Source organism: Symphodus melops (genome assembly GCF_947650265.1).
Source record: "Symphodus melops genome assembly, chromosome: 19".
NCBI lineage: Eukaryota > Metazoa > Chordata > Actinopteri > Labriformes > Labridae > Symphodus > Symphodus melops.
Window position 1 is genome coordinate 3,495,253 of NC_136709.1, and position 17,653 is coordinate 3,512,905.

The 17,653-nt window shown below is 41.2% G+C and overlaps 3 protein-coding genes and 1 long non-coding RNA gene across 5 annotated transcripts in view; 1 reads left to right on the plus strand and 3 right to left on the minus strand.

Annotated features, from left to right (window-relative positions):
* The window catches only part of LOC306840547 (interferon-inducible GTPase 5-like), a 101,997-nt gene that overhangs the window by 83,686 nt on the left and 658 nt on the right, over positions 1-17,653 (minus strand). Inside the window, exon 2 of one of the 2 annotated variants that reach the window (XR_013781342.1) lies at positions 16,486-17,563. Coding sequence is in view for 1 of the 2 variants with exons in the window: in XM_079369913.1 (XP_079226039.1) it covers positions 16,932-17,563 (632 nt within the window). In the remaining variant the exon portion in view is untranslated. Of the gene's footprint in view, positions 1-16,242; positions 17,564-17,653 lie in introns of those variants that run through there. The other variant, XM_079369913.1, reaches the window with a different exon arrangement.
* Positions 1-17,653, minus strand: part of LOC306840541 (interferon-inducible GTPase 5-like) — a 56,658-nt gene that overhangs the window by 13,506 nt on the left and 25,499 nt on the right. The window lies entirely within an intron of this gene.
* LOC306840598 lies at positions 5,255-7,373 on the plus strand. Its single transcript, XR_013781353.1, has 2 exons — positions 5,255-5,519; positions 5,951-7,373. It is a non-coding gene; the product is annotated as an uncharacterized lncRNA (long non-coding RNA).
* Positions 9,956-10,408, minus strand: LOC306840160 (molybdenum cofactor biosynthesis protein 1-like; the record flags this gene model as incomplete). Its single annotated transcript, XM_079369254.1, has 1 exon — positions 9,956-10,408. One exon carries the CDS (start codon positions 10,406-10,408, stop codon positions 9,956-9,958), a length of 453 nt encoding a protein of 150 aa, XP_079225380.1.

A 17,653-nucleotide genomic window follows, 5' to 3' on the forward strand; every position in this document is an offset into this window, starting at 1 on the left:
AAAACTAGGAAGAATTTAAAGATATTAAAGCTTTTATCAGAATGCATTCATATTGTTTGATGAGAACTTATCTACACCAGTAATATAAAACGTGCTTATAATAATTTTACAGTTATGTTTTGATTAACGTTGATAATTAAAATTGAATATCTTTATTATGCATTTATGTTGAATTACGTGGAGTGTAATTCAGTACTTTGACCACTAGATAGCAGTGAAGGCTCATCCCACGAAGTGTTTAAGCGTGTGCAGATAGTTACAAGGAACAGTGGGTATTGTGGTTTAAAAACTATATTCATTATATAATCTATTATTATTACGAGGCTTCAGAAAATAAGCTTCAATATAAACATTTAAAAAACATCAAAGTGTTTTTTAACAAAGATTCAAAGGTTTTTATTTGTCACATACGCATACAGGATGTGCAGTGAAATGTTTTTGTGACATGTATCTATCCTTCTGTGCTCAATTGAAATAATAATAAAAAATTAAAATACAGTGCAATGTAGAAGAATTAAATTGAATAAAATACATTAAAGGTTTTAGCAGAAGTTGTAATTAAGTTATGGTTATGGATAATTTACATGTGTCTACAACAGTTAGGAAATCAATGTTTAATAGTTATGAATAAAGAATATTATAATAGATCAAAATTAAACTACCGTAAATTCCGGACTATAAGCCGCTACTTTTTTCTCACACTTCGAGCACTGCGGCTTCTACTCCGGTGCGGCTAATGCATGGATTTTTCTTGGGGGACAATGAGCTTCTGCCGCAAAAACATTTGACTTCGTCACGTCGGATCTTAATATCAGTCATTTTGCGCTTCATGCACGCACCCTCATCATGGAAAACACACGGAGAAATACATATGATGCAGTTTTCAAGTTAAAGGCGATCGACCTGGCTGTCAAAGAAGCTAACAGAGCTGCTGCACGTTAAGATGACACTGACAGCGACAACAGAGACTGAGGAAGTGAGTAATGAAGTCATTCTGAGGCAGTGAATGGATGGACTTTTTCTTGTGAAATATATTACGGTCATCTTTTTCATCAGCCGTGTTACAGACACCGTCGGCTAGGCTTCGTATTGTAACGGTTCATGTTGTAAAGTCAGTAGTTGATAATGTGTTCATAATTCCGATTATGTGGAGAGTCAGTGAATGCACCAGCGAGAAAGTGTTGAGTGGCTGTATGAGAGAACGCTGGGGGAGAGAGTTGGATTGTTACGGCAAGTTATGTGTTGCTCTCTGCTGTAAACGGCGTGGTCACGGCCGACAGTGATCGGGTTATTAAAAGTTATTATTTGAACGCTCTCGTCGTCCTTTAACGTCCGTACGGACGCTACAGTATTTGCGGATGTTACCGGTAGCCTACGTCTGTGTAAATAGCTCTTGTTATAGCGTGGACACCTGCGGCTTATAATCAAGTGCGGCTTATATATGTACAAATACATTTATTTACTTATTTTTAGCCGGTGCGGCTTATATCCAGGTGCGCTCAATAGTACGGAATTTACGGTAGATCGACAGGCAGATGTTCAATGTGGCTGGGTTGAAAGTGTTTAGAGTGCAGAGTTCAGGGCTCTGATTCCACAGAGAGAAAAAAACTGTTCCTCATTCTCTGTGTGTGTTTTATGACTATGCATGATCAAAGGGTCACAAACAGTTTGCTGGGCTGATGGGAATCCTTGATAATCCTTCCGGCCCTGTTGGTACAGCGTGTGGCGTGTAAGTCATGGGGAAGTGTGGAGCCTATGGTTACCATACCAGATAGATATGGCTCCAGTCAGTATACTCTGTACAGAAGCAGAGAAGGAAATCAGGGTTCATTGGGAGACCTTGAATCTCCTGAGCTGTCTGAGGTGAGAAAGGCACTTTTTTGCCATTTTCACCACCTTGTCCGTGTACAGCCCATGGTAAATCCTCAGAAATGTGCACTCTGAGATATTTAAAACTGCTCACCCACTCCACTGGTGTCCCGTCTATCAGGAGAGGGGTGTAGCTCCTGCGATGTTGGTCTTTTCCACATTAAGCAGTAGGCTGTTGTCCTTACACCACGTCGTCAGGTCTGACACCTCCGTGGGCCCATTTGTTGTTATTATTGATAGGGCCCACCACAACCGTGTTGTCCACAGTCGTCACAATGGTATTGCAGTTGTGCCTGGCGACACAGTCGTGGGTGTGCAGGGAACACAGCAAAGGACTCAGCACACAGCCCTGGGGGACACCAATGTTGAAGACGAGTATGGCGTTATTATTGTGCCACATTGGCGAGAGGCCAAGGAGACAGTTCTGAGAGCGCAGTGGCTTTCTCGCTAGCATATGACATGCTAAATGTGTGTTACTGTTTTCTGTGTTAAATGTGCATGGTGGAGGATGTAATGTATGTCTTTATGTATCCTGAGGTCTTTCTGTTTATGTGTCCCTTGTACAGGGTGAAAGCAAATTTCCTGCAAAAGGACAATAAATCAGAATCGGATACTTTCATTTTGAACAGCAAATATATATCTGACCAAACCAAAAACATGATCTATGCGAGCTCAACTCTTTGTACACGCTCTCTCAACCTCTGCTCCGTGTGCTCACATTCAGCTCTGCTCTCAACACACCGTCTCTTTGCTCTCAACGTGCATCTCGCACTCTCAACTTGCCTCCTGCGCTCGCTGGAGGTGGCACACCCTCATTAAAAGTGCAGCCAGCTGAACGAACCAATCAGAGATGGGGGGGAGTAATTCTGATTTGCTGTTTACATCCAATTGTGTGGCTCCCAACGGAAGCTCTAATCTCACATGTTGGTTTTGCTCGCAGCAGAAACACGTTTTGTGTGTTGTGTGTTCAAATTCAGGACGTACAGTACATGTGTAATTAAAAAAAATAATATAGTGCTTACAAAAACAGAATTTCCCTGAAATGGATTTTTGTTTGTGTTTAAAAATATCAAGGGCTGTGATGTCACAGCTCATTTGTAGTTCAAAACATATTTAGGGTTTTTTCACACACTTATTGTCTCTCCCTCAACGTTATTTCTCCTACAGCATCCATTACGATTATGCATATTGCCAGCGATTTCTGGGACAGTCAATAGCTACTTTCCTTACAGAGGAGTTGGCAACACTGATGACTCAAAGTCTATAATTTTGTAAGGTGCGATTCAGTTTAAATAGTATTAAGAATGAGTACATCAGTGCAACATCATGTAGTAATTCAGTTTGGGTTTGGTGTGCTTTCGTTCGAGTACAATTACCTAAGAAATTCATTTGACACAGATGATAATTAATTATGAATTAATTATGAATTTACAGAGTAGCCATTGTATATGGGTGTGTATTTATTTTTATATAATATTCTTCATATTTATCACCTTAGTTTCTTTGTGTATGATGTTTATTTTTACAAACCATTACTTGCATCCACTGCGATTCAGACTTAATCATTCTACAAAATCTGCCACTTGTTTTTAATCAAAAATATTAAACAATCACTTGGTCATGTGGTTGGTGCAGCACTTTTAGATCGAAAAAAACCCATTTGATATAGTCAATCTCAACATTTTAATTTAAAAACTAACAAAGTTAAATGTATCCAAACAGTCATTAACATGCCATGAACAATGTGTTACAATTGATAATGTGAGATCCACTTTCCGCAAAACTGAAACCGGGATCCATCAGGGCACTATCTTGGGACCTATTCTCTTCAGCCTCTGTATCAATGACTTAACAGATGTGTGCCCAGATATAGGTCTACAGATAACAGAGTTGTATAATCCAGTAAAACCTGTACCTCTGACTGAGAAACTAAATGCCAATGTAGACAAAATATCACCTTGGTTGTCCTCATCTTGTTTAACTTTAAACACACAAAAAAACCCAACCTCTAACATACCTCCTGAATATAAAAGTTAATGTTGAGCTCATTGATCAAGTCCCTGAAGTTAAGCATCTGAGAATAATTTCAGACTATCAGTTAAACTTTACAAGTCATATTAAGAAAATGTGAAAAACCATTAAGGAAAACCTAGGCTGTTTTATTGTACATCAGATGACTGTTCAAGATTATCTTTGTTTTCGTATCTGTCCTAATTCAAATAAACCTTTAAATAAAAAAGATCCACAGATTTTGGCAGGTGTCCTTCGTGGCAGATGCAAATCCTTTGGAACAACAGGGGCGCTTCTAGGGTGTGTTGGGGCCCCAGGCAAACATGCATTGGGGGCCCCTGCATCCAGCGTCCGTTATTATTTTTACTGCAATAATGCATGCAACACTAAGCAGGGCATTGAGAGTAAGTGCTTTCTGATGGGGCCTTATTAGGGAGGTTTCCTTCTGTGATTGAAAAGTGTGCACTTTTTGAGGTAATGCTGTGGTTTAAAGTTTGTCATCCATTGGGAGGACCCCTACTGGTCTGGGGCCCCAAGCAGTTGCCTGTTGACCAGCAGTGCCTCTGATCATGTGGGGAAGAGGTTTTTGTGGTTTGCAGAAAGGAGGGTGTTGGCCTTCTCAAATACTGGGGTCCAGCATATGAAAGAGAATGAGCATTGAGAGGTGATGGCTTTTAGACTGGGTCTGCCTGTAGACCTCCCCTCCCAATTCACACATACGTGTTAGGTGCTATAGAGTGGCACAGGAATCAGTCCGAAAACCCGTTAAGGGGGTTAAGTGTCTTGCCCGAGGACACACCGGACATGTTGCTCGCAGGAGCTGGGTATCGGACTCTCGACCTTCCAATGGAGAGACGACAACTCTCTACCCATTGAGCCACAGCCGCCCTCTCAAAAAACATCAAGGAAGAGCACGAACGCAGTCTCCCACTGCCACAAATTACACATCTGAGATTCCCACATTTGGGGATTTCGCATAGGTGGTTGTTTGAATGTTTTAGTTTGTGTGTATGTGTTGTATTTGTGTAGTATTCTGTGTGTAGCTTTGTTCATGTGTGCGAGTCTGTATTTGTGTGTTCAGATTCGTCTGGTTGTCTGCAGCTTCTAAAAGGCTGTGATACATTTTGCAGCTCTAATCTCACATGTTGGTTTTGCTCGCAGCAGAAACAAGTTTTGTGTGTTGTGTGTTCAAATTCAGGACGTACAGTACATGTGTAATTACAAAAAATTATATAGTGCTTAAAAAAACAGAATTTCCCTGAAATGGATTTTTGTTTGTGTTTAAAAACATCAAAGGCTGTGACGTCACAGGATAGTTGTGATGTCACTGGCAACCTGTTATAAAACAGACACAGCTCATTTGTACACTGTTTGTCTCTCCCTCAACGTCATTTCTCCTACAGCATCCACGATTACATGCATATTGCCAGCGATTTCTAGGACAGTCAATAGCTACTTTCCTTACAGAGGAGTTGGCAACACTGATTCAAAGTCTATTATTTTGTATGGTGTGATTCAGTTTAACAGAATTACAAACACAATGGCAAACAGAAAACCAAAGCAGAAACTTCCCTCCAAAGAAATTACCATCATTGAACAGAAGAGAGCCATGACTATGGCATCCCTGATTTTAAAGAGAGGTGAGATGAAACAGCTACACAGAGCTATTGTTCTAAAGGAGCAGGATGTAACTAAGATTGAGAAGCAACTTCATAGTTTAAAAAGTAAGCACAGGCAGTTACTCAGCGGGGCTGAGGAACGATTTGCAAAAGCAAACTCGGACTTTGACAGAGCGCATAATTCAAAAGAGGATTTAAATGTGATATGTGAGGACTTGCATGAAGTAATTGCAAACATTACCAATGAATTAGAACACACTGAAACAATCATGCAAACATATAACAAGTACAAAAACATTGTCATCAAGTTTTTGCCTCAGTCCGATGCTGTGTGCAGCCTCAGTGGCGAGACGCCTGGACAGACCTCGACCCAAAACAAAAATTCTGAAATGGATGATGAAAGCTTGAAACTTGAGCAGAGACTAAAGAAATTTCTATCTGATCCCAAGCAGTTTGTGGATCAGAACCAGCAGCTGGTCAAGCTTCACCTAGTCCTGTGTCAGAGTGTCACCAGAAACAATGAGACGCTGAAGGAGTTTCGTCTGCAAACAGAGAAAACTGTGAATGCATGTAATGTGGAAGAAGAGAAGCTAATCTCTGAGATAAATGAACTGAATGATCAAATTAAGAGAGTAAAAGAAAGAGCTGGCCAACTCAAAGTCAAGGTTCAGCTCCATGACTCAATACTTAAAGATGACATGGATTCTTTGCTGGAAGCTCTGGGTGTGAAGGTCACAGTTGCGTATCGTACCATAGTCGATACTCGGTTAAACACACTTGACACTTTGGAGAAGATGACCAGTATTGAGCATCGTATGTTTAGACTGTTTGACCAGCTTGACAAAGTCCCTGAAGAAGCCTTGATAGAAATGAGACAGAAGCGTCACATAGAGATGATGATAAGGCTGCGTGAAGAGGAGCTTAGGTTGAAACTTGAGAAAGAAAGAGAAAGGGAGGAGAAGTGTAAGCAAAGATGTCTTGCCGCTAGCAAACCAATAAAGTGTAAAAAGCTCATGTTCAGATCCATGAACATAGAGAAGCAAGAAGAAGAGAAGAAAGAGGATTTGCTGGAGAAATATGACCTGTTTGTATCACTGGAAGAGGAGACTCAAATTTTCAACAAATGGGAAAACAGGTGGAGGCTGAGAAGTCCTCCATCCATATATGGGAGAGACAATTTCAGGGCTGGAGAAACTTCAGCTGAGTGCTCTCTTTCTGCTAGTGCAGAGCGTCAGGATAAAGATGGAGAGAAAACTTTGCATAATTCTGGCACTGCTCACTTTGAAGAGCTTGGTGAGGTACATCTAAAGCAGAACCACAGTCCATCTATTTCTGACACACAAGAGTCAGGGTCAATATATGGTACTGAAGATAAACAGAGTATCACAAAGTGTTTTAAACAGGACAAGATGCCATTGTCTAACAGAGTCAACAAAAGGATCAATCCGCTGGTAAACCCTTTGCTATCCAGTAGCGAGAAGACCACACTCAAAAGACAGTCCCGCCCCCAGCTTGCTGAGAATTACAAGTACCGTTCGAAGGAGTCTCGAGAATCCTTGAGGGCCTTGGCCACTAAACAGAACAGATACATGAGGCAACACTTTGAGTTCAAAGGGCTGCTGACCAGAAAGGCCTAAATGGTCAGTCTACAACATTCATGTCCTTTCCCGAACCTATCTTTCTACTCGATTCTTCTGTCCCGCTCTTCTATTTCCCATTTCCAGTCACCATGGGAAATCAGCAGCCTCACATAAATGTTCTCCTTGAGGACACACCTTTGTGTTGGTCTGATTGGATGTTCTGTGTGTGGGTTTTCTCCAGGTGCTCTGGTTTCTCCCACAAAATTTTACATTAAAAAAAAAACAACACACAAAACCAGTCAACACAAACAACAATGATTAATGAATGACAATGAATAATATTAAGAATGAGTACATCAGTGCAACATTATGTAGTAATTCAGTTTGGGTTTGGTGTGCTTTCGTTCCCACCGTCGTCTGAGTACAATTACCTAAGAAATCAATTTCACACAGATGATAATTAATTATGAATTTACTTTATTAATTCTCCTTGCACATTCTTATGTTACATTTTGAGCTAACATCACATGAACAAACAAGGAACAGACTTACTTATTTGTACGGAAGACGGTTAGGGTCAGAAATGTTGGGATTCAGACTTTAATCCTGAATGCTGACTTTTATTCTCAGTCAGAATTAAAGAAAACCAAAAAACAGGAGCCTGGTAGTATTTTTCCCCAGAGAAAGGAAAGCTCTGTTTTTCTTGTCTGAAAAGAAGCCTCCAATGACACTTAAATCGTCATTTTGCGTCATGGGAGGCTGCTGTGGTTAAAGGGGGTGAAACTACATTGATTGTTCCAAATGTTTTTTGAAGCTACAGACCTATTACAGGTCAGTGGGTGGGACCTCACTCACTGCCAGAGTCTAAAAGCAATGCCTTCCATCTTGCTAAGAAGCTATGCTAACAGGAGGACGAGGGGCCCGGGCTGGGACGGACAGGTGGTGTGCCTGCCTCCCTGTTTGCTGACAGGAATTTCTTAGATGCCAAATCCTACTGAAATCTCAGAATCAGTTGAGCACGCGGCCGTATGTCTTGTCAACACACTGTAAATAGAGCGTTGCAGCTTCAGTGCGGGTGGCCTGCGGTGCTGTGCATTCTGGGAGTTGTATTTCTCCATCAGTAGCCGAAAAGACACTCTGCCTTTTCTCTGTAAAGAAAGAGCCAATCTCAATACAGATTCATGTTTTTAAATAGGAGAATTATCCCTTCAGTGTCCTTAAGAGTTCATTGAGACTCACCAAAAAATAAGAAAATATTCAACATGTAGTAAAAAAAGATGTTGATCTCAGCTTGCTCCCAAAAAATGGGAAACATTGAAGCCTAACTTCTATTCTTAGCAGTATGGACTTTCTAAAAGTTGGTTTTGTGTTTTATGAGTCATTTCAGTAGCATGAGATTTGCAGCTTCAGTCTTGTCAGTGTTTGTCTGCCCCACTGGGATGTAAGGTTTATTATAACTAGTATATTGTCACATCTAAACTAACTTCATGTGACCAATCAGTGCAGAGCTTTTATCTGAATGCAGAATATTGACAAACAGCTGAGAGTAAATTCTGATTATAGACAAAGAGCAACAAAAAAGTTCTGCAGAATATGACAAAGCAGTATGATCAGGTATACTACGTTCTCAATGTACAGCTGGTAATTAACGGACAGAGACACGAAACGCAGGGGAAAACGGAAAGGAGGAGGACTCGCGCTGTTTATTAACAACAGATGGTGCCACCATGGACATATTACGGTGAAGGAGGCAACGTGCAGCAAAGACATTGAGCTGCTGGCGGTAGGTCTCCGTCCTTACTACATGCCCAGGGAGTTCTCTCACGCGATCGTTGTTGCTGTTTACGTCCCACCCCGTGCGCACGCCGAGACTGCGTGTGACGTCATCCACTCTAACATCTCGAGATTACAAACACAGCACCCGGATGCTTTAATTGCCATCTCAGGGGACTTTAACCATGTTACATTGAACTCCACACTACCGGACTTTCACCAGTTTGTAAGCTGTCCCACCAGGAAGAACAGGTCTCCTGTCCAGAGACCTCCAGAGGAGGTCACACGGTGACAAAATGCTCTCCATCATGGACAAAACACACCACAAAACACACCACACTGGACAAAACACATTAAGTCTAATGCTAATGCCAACTGCACAGGTTTAACCTTTACTCTTAGTCACATAGGGACTGCTAAATCTTGTGTGGGGGATTATTGTATAGAGAAGGGAGGGGGGACAGCGGGTGTGTATTGTAACCAATGTCTTGTATTGTAACCAATGTCTTGTGTCCTGCCTGTCTGTATACTGCTACTGGATGCCCTGAATTTCCCTCGGGATCAATAAAGTATCTATCTATCTATCTATCTATCTATCAATCTATCTATCTATCTATCTAACCAACAACGGTGACATCTAGTGGTAAAATCCTCAACTGCAGCATAACTCTATTAAACAGTTCACAATCATTTCTGAGGGATAATCTAGAGTGGGAACTAACCTATCCTTGTATTGTGGTACAGGTTTTATAAACCAATCAAGCCCTTTACCCAATGCATGCACGAGCCCACACTCAAAGCATGAGCTGAAATCTGCTTCTGGACCAATAGCGCTAATGCATGTAAGTGAGGGGCGTGGCTTTATAGGGAGAATCATGCTATTTTGGAAATGACCAACCCTGCCTATAATCACCTAAACCTCAATTAGTATAATGAGGTTTATCTCTTGTGCATATAAAAGTGCTGATTTGAAGACAATTTGCTACTTTTTAATATTCTGGTTGCTACTTTCAGTTTGTACAAAATACATCAGATCAAGTGAAAAAGGTTCATTTATTCATGTTGATGACAAATCATTGATTCTCAGTTTCCTTCATGCAGACTTCATATTGAGGGGGAAGGTCTGGAGGGACGATGAAAGTCCCTCTTTCCGCCTGTCTTACTGACCAGTTTGACGTCTGTGATGACGATGTCGTGGCTCACGGCCTTGCACATGTCATAGAGGGTCAACGCCGCGACCGAAGCTGCAGTCAAGGCCTCCATCTCGACCCCTGTCCTCCCCGTAGTGCGACATGTTGCTGTGATGACCGCAGCGTGCTGCAGCTCATCCAGGTGAAAGGTCACAGAGACGTGGTCCAAGGGGAGCGGGTGGCAGAGTGGGATGAGGGCCGACGTCTGCTTGGAAGCCATGATGCCAGACAACTGCGCCACAGCCAGGGCATCCCCCTTAGCTAGCTGGTTGTCCCTGAGCAGCTGGAATGCGATGGGGCCCAGGATGACGGTGGCACTGGCTGACGCTGTTCGCCGCGTGGGATTCTTCCCCCCTACATCCACCATGGAGGCTCGACCCTGGGCGTCTGTGTGCGTCAGCTGGGCTTTAGCGGTTTCATTGTGATGATTGTTGGAGACATTTGTGCTTGACCTACTCTGATCACTGACACACTGGGAGTTTCAGATTAAGGTCTTGACTTGAGCTTTCATTATGGCACAGTCTAACATTGTTGTGCTTTACATTCTTTAGTGTGCAAAAAACAGGTGTTCCTAGGGTCCTGAGTAAGTTGTTGTTCAGAACGTTAGGACTCCTGGCTTCTGCGTACCTGAGACAGTCTTCATTAATGCTTCATTTGATATTTGTGCAGGAAGTTGAATTTGCAGTTTGACTGAAATTGAGATCATCAGCAATCTCAGAGGAGGGAAGAAGTGTTTCACTTTGGATGTTTTCTGTCACTTTAGGTGTTTCTTTGTTCATTTCTGAACAGGCATGGATTCCCCCACTCATTTTGGTCCGAGAGGAGTAAAAACTATCTCTTTGTATTGAATGTGTGCAGAGAGGTCTGTGGCTGGATCCCAAGTCCCTTATTTGCACCGAGTGTCCTCCGAGTTGTCTCCTCCACTTGCGTCTTAGTCTCGCCCACCAGAGATGCACGGAGGAAACGAAGCAGAGGAGAGAGGACAGAGGAAATCAGCTTTAAGACATATGAGACGTTGTTTCCTCGACAGCGTCACATGACGCGACATCAGCTGATCACGTTCAGCTGTCAATCAGCCGAACAGCTGTTTATGTCCACACAAACACGCACTTTATTATTTCTCATCAAACACACACACACACTGTATTATTTCTCATCAAACACACACAGTTACAGTGTTTAGTCTCTTTACCTGATAAAAAAAACACCTGAAGAACAACCTGCAGTCTACTAATAACCAAAAGCACAGTTTCTACTGACTAAAAGATTTCATTTTGAATTGTCTATAATTATTTATTATTATGAAACAGTTCTTAACAGTACTTAACCTAGCCTGTATTTAGACAACGAACTCTGTATTTTATAAACAGATATTTATGTGTCAGGAATACTGAAAATGATTGATTCAAATCTAAATGATGAACTTTTGTGAAGATAAATAAGTGTGAATGTAAAACGGCCTCCCTCTTCATCAAACTGTCATCCTCGTCATCAGACATTCAAACAGAACATGAAGGATGTATTGATTTGATAGAAGTTATAGAGCTTCATATTTGGTTGTTAATCTAGACTCTTTTTAATCCCAGCTCATCACAGACCGACTCTTTACAAACTCACTCATCATCTGTTTAAATGTCCGATTGTACATTTGATTGTCGATATGTCCTCTGATGATCCTGAGCGCAAGAAATCTCTCAAGGACACCTCAGAGTTCCCAAACAAACAGACCTCAAAGAAGACAGACAATAAATTACTAATATGTACAAAAACCTGTGAGACGGGTTGCAAAGCCATCTTAGACAGAAAATGTGCCTCGGTGTAAATGTTGGCTATATCATTGAAAAAATAAATACTTGGACCTCTTGAACCAATCAAATCAGCGATTTTGTCCAATAGTCCTGCCCACTTTACTTTTATGCCAATAGATCAACTCTGATATGATCGTGACATGTTTGTCACTTCATAGTGCGAAACGATGACGTTCCACCTCTGCTTATCAACTTTCAAATTTAGAATGAATTAAAACCCAGCACCGGACAGGTTTCAGGAGGAGGTGTTAAAACTCTTTGTATCCCGACGTGCTTTGAGCAGTTAACTGAGCGGTGGACTTTCGTTGGAACATAGTTTCTGTTTTGCGTCCAGGCTCCGACCTCCTCACAGTTTTAATTTACTTGCAGAAATGTAAGGAGTGATTGGATGATATCTTAAACCCCTGTAGTCGGAGCCAACAGGTGGATGCTGGGGTTGTGGTAGGACTGAGCTAGAGTGAAGTATTGGTGCAGGACAGAGCTGCTAATAAAAGAGCAGAGTGAGAGACTGTAAATCTTGCAGTCGGCATATCTCTGTTCAACATGAGTCTGGCAGTGCACTGAAGGGACAGCTTTGTTAAAGTGCGCCATCTACTGCACATCTTCTCTGAAAGTTGCAAACGATCGACGTCTATCAGGTGAAATAAATAATTTACAAACAAGTAAGAATGATGATTAAAGTTTATTGCTACTTGAAGTTTAACTTGATCAGATTAATCCTCATCAAGAGATATTAATAGCAATGTTTTTAATGGTCATCTTAATGATCTGGAGGAGAGCACATCTGGATGTGGATGTTTAAACAGACTCATATCGCCCCTTTTTGATCACTTGCCCGGGTTATTTTTTGGGTCATCACACAGACACATTTTTTGGTCATTTCGTGTGATTATCTCGAGAACATTTAGCTGATATTTTGGGGCTAGTGATGTTTGAAGTGGACAGAATGAAGTCAGAGATATGAAACCAACATAAATAATGATGTCTAACTGCATTTATAGGCCAAATGTATTTGTGTTATGTTATGTATAGCCCTGTTAAAAGACATGCAGGAGGAGAGTCAACCTCTGCTGTCAGTGAGCAAAGTGTGCAGCACATCCCAGACTTGTCAATTACATGACTAACAAATGCTACCTTCAATTAAAGCTCTCCAGCTCTTAAGAAATCCAGTTACATGGCGCAGTGAAGCTATGTCCGAGGATTTGACTCAGCAGCTTTGGAAGGACATTGCAGATAGCGAGTGTTTGTCACTGCAGTTGGACGAGTCTACAGACGTGAGTGACAAGGACAGCTTGTTTTCACCTTCGTAATATCTCTAAGATTAGGCAGATCCTGTCACAAAATGATGCTGAAAAATTAGTTCATGCATTTGTTACCTCCAGGTTGGATTACTGTAATTCTATTTTAGCAGGGTGCTATGGTAAATCTCTAAAGACCCTTCAACTCGTCCAAAACGCTGCAGCTCGTGTTCTGACTAGAACTAGGAAAAGGGACCACATTACTCCTGTATTGGCTTCTCTCCATTGGCTCCCTATAAAATCTAGAATAGAATTTAAAATCCTTCTGCTCACCTACAAAGCTCTAAACGGTCAGGCACCATCCTATCTTAAAGAGTTATTTGTACCGTACTATCCGACAAGAACATTACGTTCCCAGAATGCAGGCCTGCTCGTGGTGCGTATAGTCTCTAAAAGTACTATGGGAGGTAGAGCCTTTAGTTATCAGGCACCGCTCCTTTGGAATCGTCTACCAGTCGGGGTCCGGGAGGCAGACACACTAGGTACTTTTAAGAATAGACTTAAAACTTTTCTTTTTGATAAATCTTATAGTTAGGGCTGGCTTAGGACCAGCTCAAAGTTATGCTGCTATAGGCCTAGACTACCGGGGGAACTGGCACCAGGATCTCTTATCTCTCTCTCCCTCTTTCTCTCCCAGCTTTCATATCTTATTACTGCTTGTCATCTTTATATTCTAACCTCTCCCTTTTCTGGGAGCTCCTGAGCTCTCTTAGGTTCCTTGGGACTGTTGGTGAGGATGGCCTGCCCAAACAACCCCCACCCAACCCAGAGGATGGACTTCCTCAATTAACACTGCATAATACACCAGCAAGCATTATGCATTAAAAATGCTGAACGTGAAAGCGATAATGGATGTGGCAACAAAGATTGCCTGACATTCGCGTCAGATCTCTTCAAAGACGGCTATTCGGAGAAGGCAGACTGCGATCACTCTGAGTTGTTGTTGCACACTGATGTGAGACGGCTTAGTCGAGGGAAATTCCTACAAAGATTTAGAGCGCTCTGTCCGTGTTTTTCGTGTAGCTAAACATGCAGAATACAACCAACTAAATAACAATCAGTGGTTGCTAGACTTGTACATTTTTCACCATTCTCACCGACATGTTGAATGACCTCAATCTCGAGCTGCAAGGAAAAGACACAACTGTGATCAATATGATTCGCTCAGTTAATGCTTTCAAATGAAAAATGCAACATCTCTCCTCAAAGCTCCAGCGTCAACATTTGGCAAACTTCCAAAACCTAGCATCAGAGCTGGAAATGTGAGGGAAGGCATGTGTGCAACTTGATAATGCACGTTATAGACTGTTTCACCTGAACTCTTCTGGAACAGAGGAGGAGATTTTGAAACTACAACCCGACATTCAGCTGAAGTCCAGAGCTCATGGACAGTTCTGGAAGTTATTCACAGAGGATAAGTAACCCATCTTGAGGAAAGGTGCTGCCTCCCTCACTGCATTATACAGCTCCACTTATTTATGTGAGTCAGCCTTTTCCCATATCAAGATAATTTAGTCAAACTAACAGTCCACCATGACTGATGATCATTTGGAAGTGTGTTTGAGGCTTGCTATCAGCAGCTTCGGTCCAGACTATGCATCCCTGGCTGATTCAGTTCAGTGCACGTCATCAGAGTAAGCAGCAGGTATGCATGTCCAGTCCTCGAGAGCTACCTTCCTCAGATTGTTAAATGTCTCCTTGCTCCAACACACCTGGTTTACCCCTAAGGTAATGTTCATGTTTAGACTGTTTTGTGGGCGTGTTAAATAAATCTGCCTTCTTCTCATGAGAAGTGCAACCCAGAACCCTATCTCTCATGACTTCTTCCATATTAAATCGTCACAATAATTTTTTCCTAATAGATATACATCTTTTGTATTTTAATAGGTAAATCATTTTTGACTTGGAACTTTTTTAGTAGCTCACATGCCGAAAAAGTGTGAGTAGCACCCCTGTACGACAACAAGTTGGCACTGTCTTTGGTGTCGTAGTGATTCAGAGGGGTCTCCTTTGAGGGTTAATTTACTCAAAGCAGATCCTCGGTGCCGTCCATGACGGGTATTTTTAACCACATGTGAGTATATTCATCTACACATCTGGTATTTGATAATGAAGTCACTGTTTGACTACTATACCACAATTAGTGTGTGATTCATTCTCATAAGAGTCATCACTGTTGAAGGCTTTTATTGTAACACTGACACATTGTTCCGCTCAACACGTTTTACATCCATCATGAGCAGCAGGGATGACTGCACCCTAAATATGTTTGTTCACCTCAGTGTATGTGTGTGTGTGTGTGTGTGTGTGTGTGTGTGTGTGTATTGTTTAGCGACAGCAGGACATTCATCAGATGTTGTTTGAAGATTTTCTGCATGTACAGAATTTTGTCTGACTCGTCCGGACTCTACACTTTCTAATTCTGAGGAGTAAACATATCAATGGCACTAAATATTATATTGTAAGACACAACATTTGACCCAAGATCATGTGACGAGTATTTTAACTTCACAGTTTGACCCACCTGATTTCTGATATCATTGAGGAGGCAGGGTTTATAACCTATACTGCAGCCAGTCAGCAGGGGGAGCTCTAACAATAAAAGCTTCACTCCACCGGGCACCTTGTCCCGTCCATTATTTTTATCTATACATCCAACCTTCACAACAGAGTCCTAAGATGCTCACTAGACACTACGACCTTGCCTGTGGTCACTTTCTGTCAGCACCTGTGTCCAATCAGACTTCAATCTGTTTGTTTACACTTACAGCTGTTTCCTTTTGTCTAGATCCTTTATTGTGTTGTACTACTTCTCTGATGTACATAACTTAAGATAAAAGCATCTGCTAAGTGAACTGTATTATAAATTTCAATTACATTCTGTGTAACTCTGCAATCTGACCACTAGATGGCAGTGAAGGTTCATCCCACAAGTGCAAAAGAGTGTGCAGACAGTAACAAGGAACCAAGGGTATTATAATTTAAAAACTATGTTAATTATATCATCTGTTATTATTACAAGGCTTCACAAAATAACCTTCAATATAAAAATTTAAAAATCAAACTGTTTTAACAAGTCAAAACGAAGACATTAAGCTTTTTGTAATGATTTTATTTGAAGACTTAAGAACATACATTTTTCATAAATGACATATTTTGATATCAACACTCATGTTTCCTTATTTGAACAAATTACTGATATGTGCTGCTGGATTATAAATCATTGTTGTATACAGCATTTAAAAAAAGCAGAGCTGAACAAAAATAATAGTGAAGCTCCATGCATTACAAACCTTTATATAAAAATAACATTCTCACCATGAAGATGATCAATCGACAGGTTTCAGTGTGCTTTAATGCTAAAAGTTATTTAATAATACAGACATTTAAAAAACTGTTTTTAAATGGGGTTGGATGTAAGAAGCATATTCTCTAAAATGTGCAGCTGAAAGTCAAAATTTGATTCATATGAACAACATTTAAGGATGAGATGAATCACATCAATAGTGTGAGAAGCACAGCGAGACTTACTCAGTCTGCGTTTGTCTTTTTCTAGCTGCTTATTTCAAAATTCTACATTTTCACTGTAGTCAGTTCTTCTTTAATTACCCCCCGGGGACAAATAATGTTTTTTGAATTGAATGAATGTGTTCATTTGCAGACTACTTTCATTTGACATTTCTTTTGTTTTTCTTGTTAACATCTGATTTTCAATTAATACCTCAAAAGGTACAAGTTGTTCTGACAGCACACATGTATACTGAATGCTATTTCCTGAACAATCTCAGCCTGTGGTGTTCAAGTGGATCCTGTTAAAAACCCTTTCTGCATCGTCAGCAAGCATGTCGAGGAAATGATTAAGACTTTTGTAGGTAAAAGCAAAAGAGAGGCCCATTGCTGCTGGGATTCCAAGTATTGGAATGAATCTGGCCCCCTCCTCAGCTGCCAGTAATGTAGCTGTGAAGCCAATTTGAGTTAACAACTTCAGTAAACGAGAAGTTACTTCTGCTGCTGACAGAGGTGACTTGGTGACTTTTATCAATTCCTCATAAGGAACTCCTGTGTAGTTGGCCATTCTCTTCAGCGATTGGATGTCGAGACCGAACTCAAAAACATATTTTGTGACAACACCAACCAGCAAGGCAAGATCAACAGCTGTAGAAAGCCCTGGAACTGGTACACTTGCTACAGCTGCAGATAGAGTAGCCCAGTATTTGACTTTAGCTTGGAAAGCCTTTTTCTTATTTTTGATCATTTCCAGACTGATATTGGGCATGGCAAGCAGAAAGGCATCCTTCTGGAGTTCAGGAAGATCTTGCTTCAGTGTCTCCACTAACAGAGGGAAATCATACAGTGTCAGGTGAAAGCTGGACACCAAGAAGACCTGAGCAGACTGGAGACCTTGATCCTGAAGACCTGTGTCACAGAGGAAAAAGTTCTTAAGGGACAGTTCTATCTCAAAGCAGCTAACTTCTAACTCACTGAAGTAGTTTGATCACAACATTA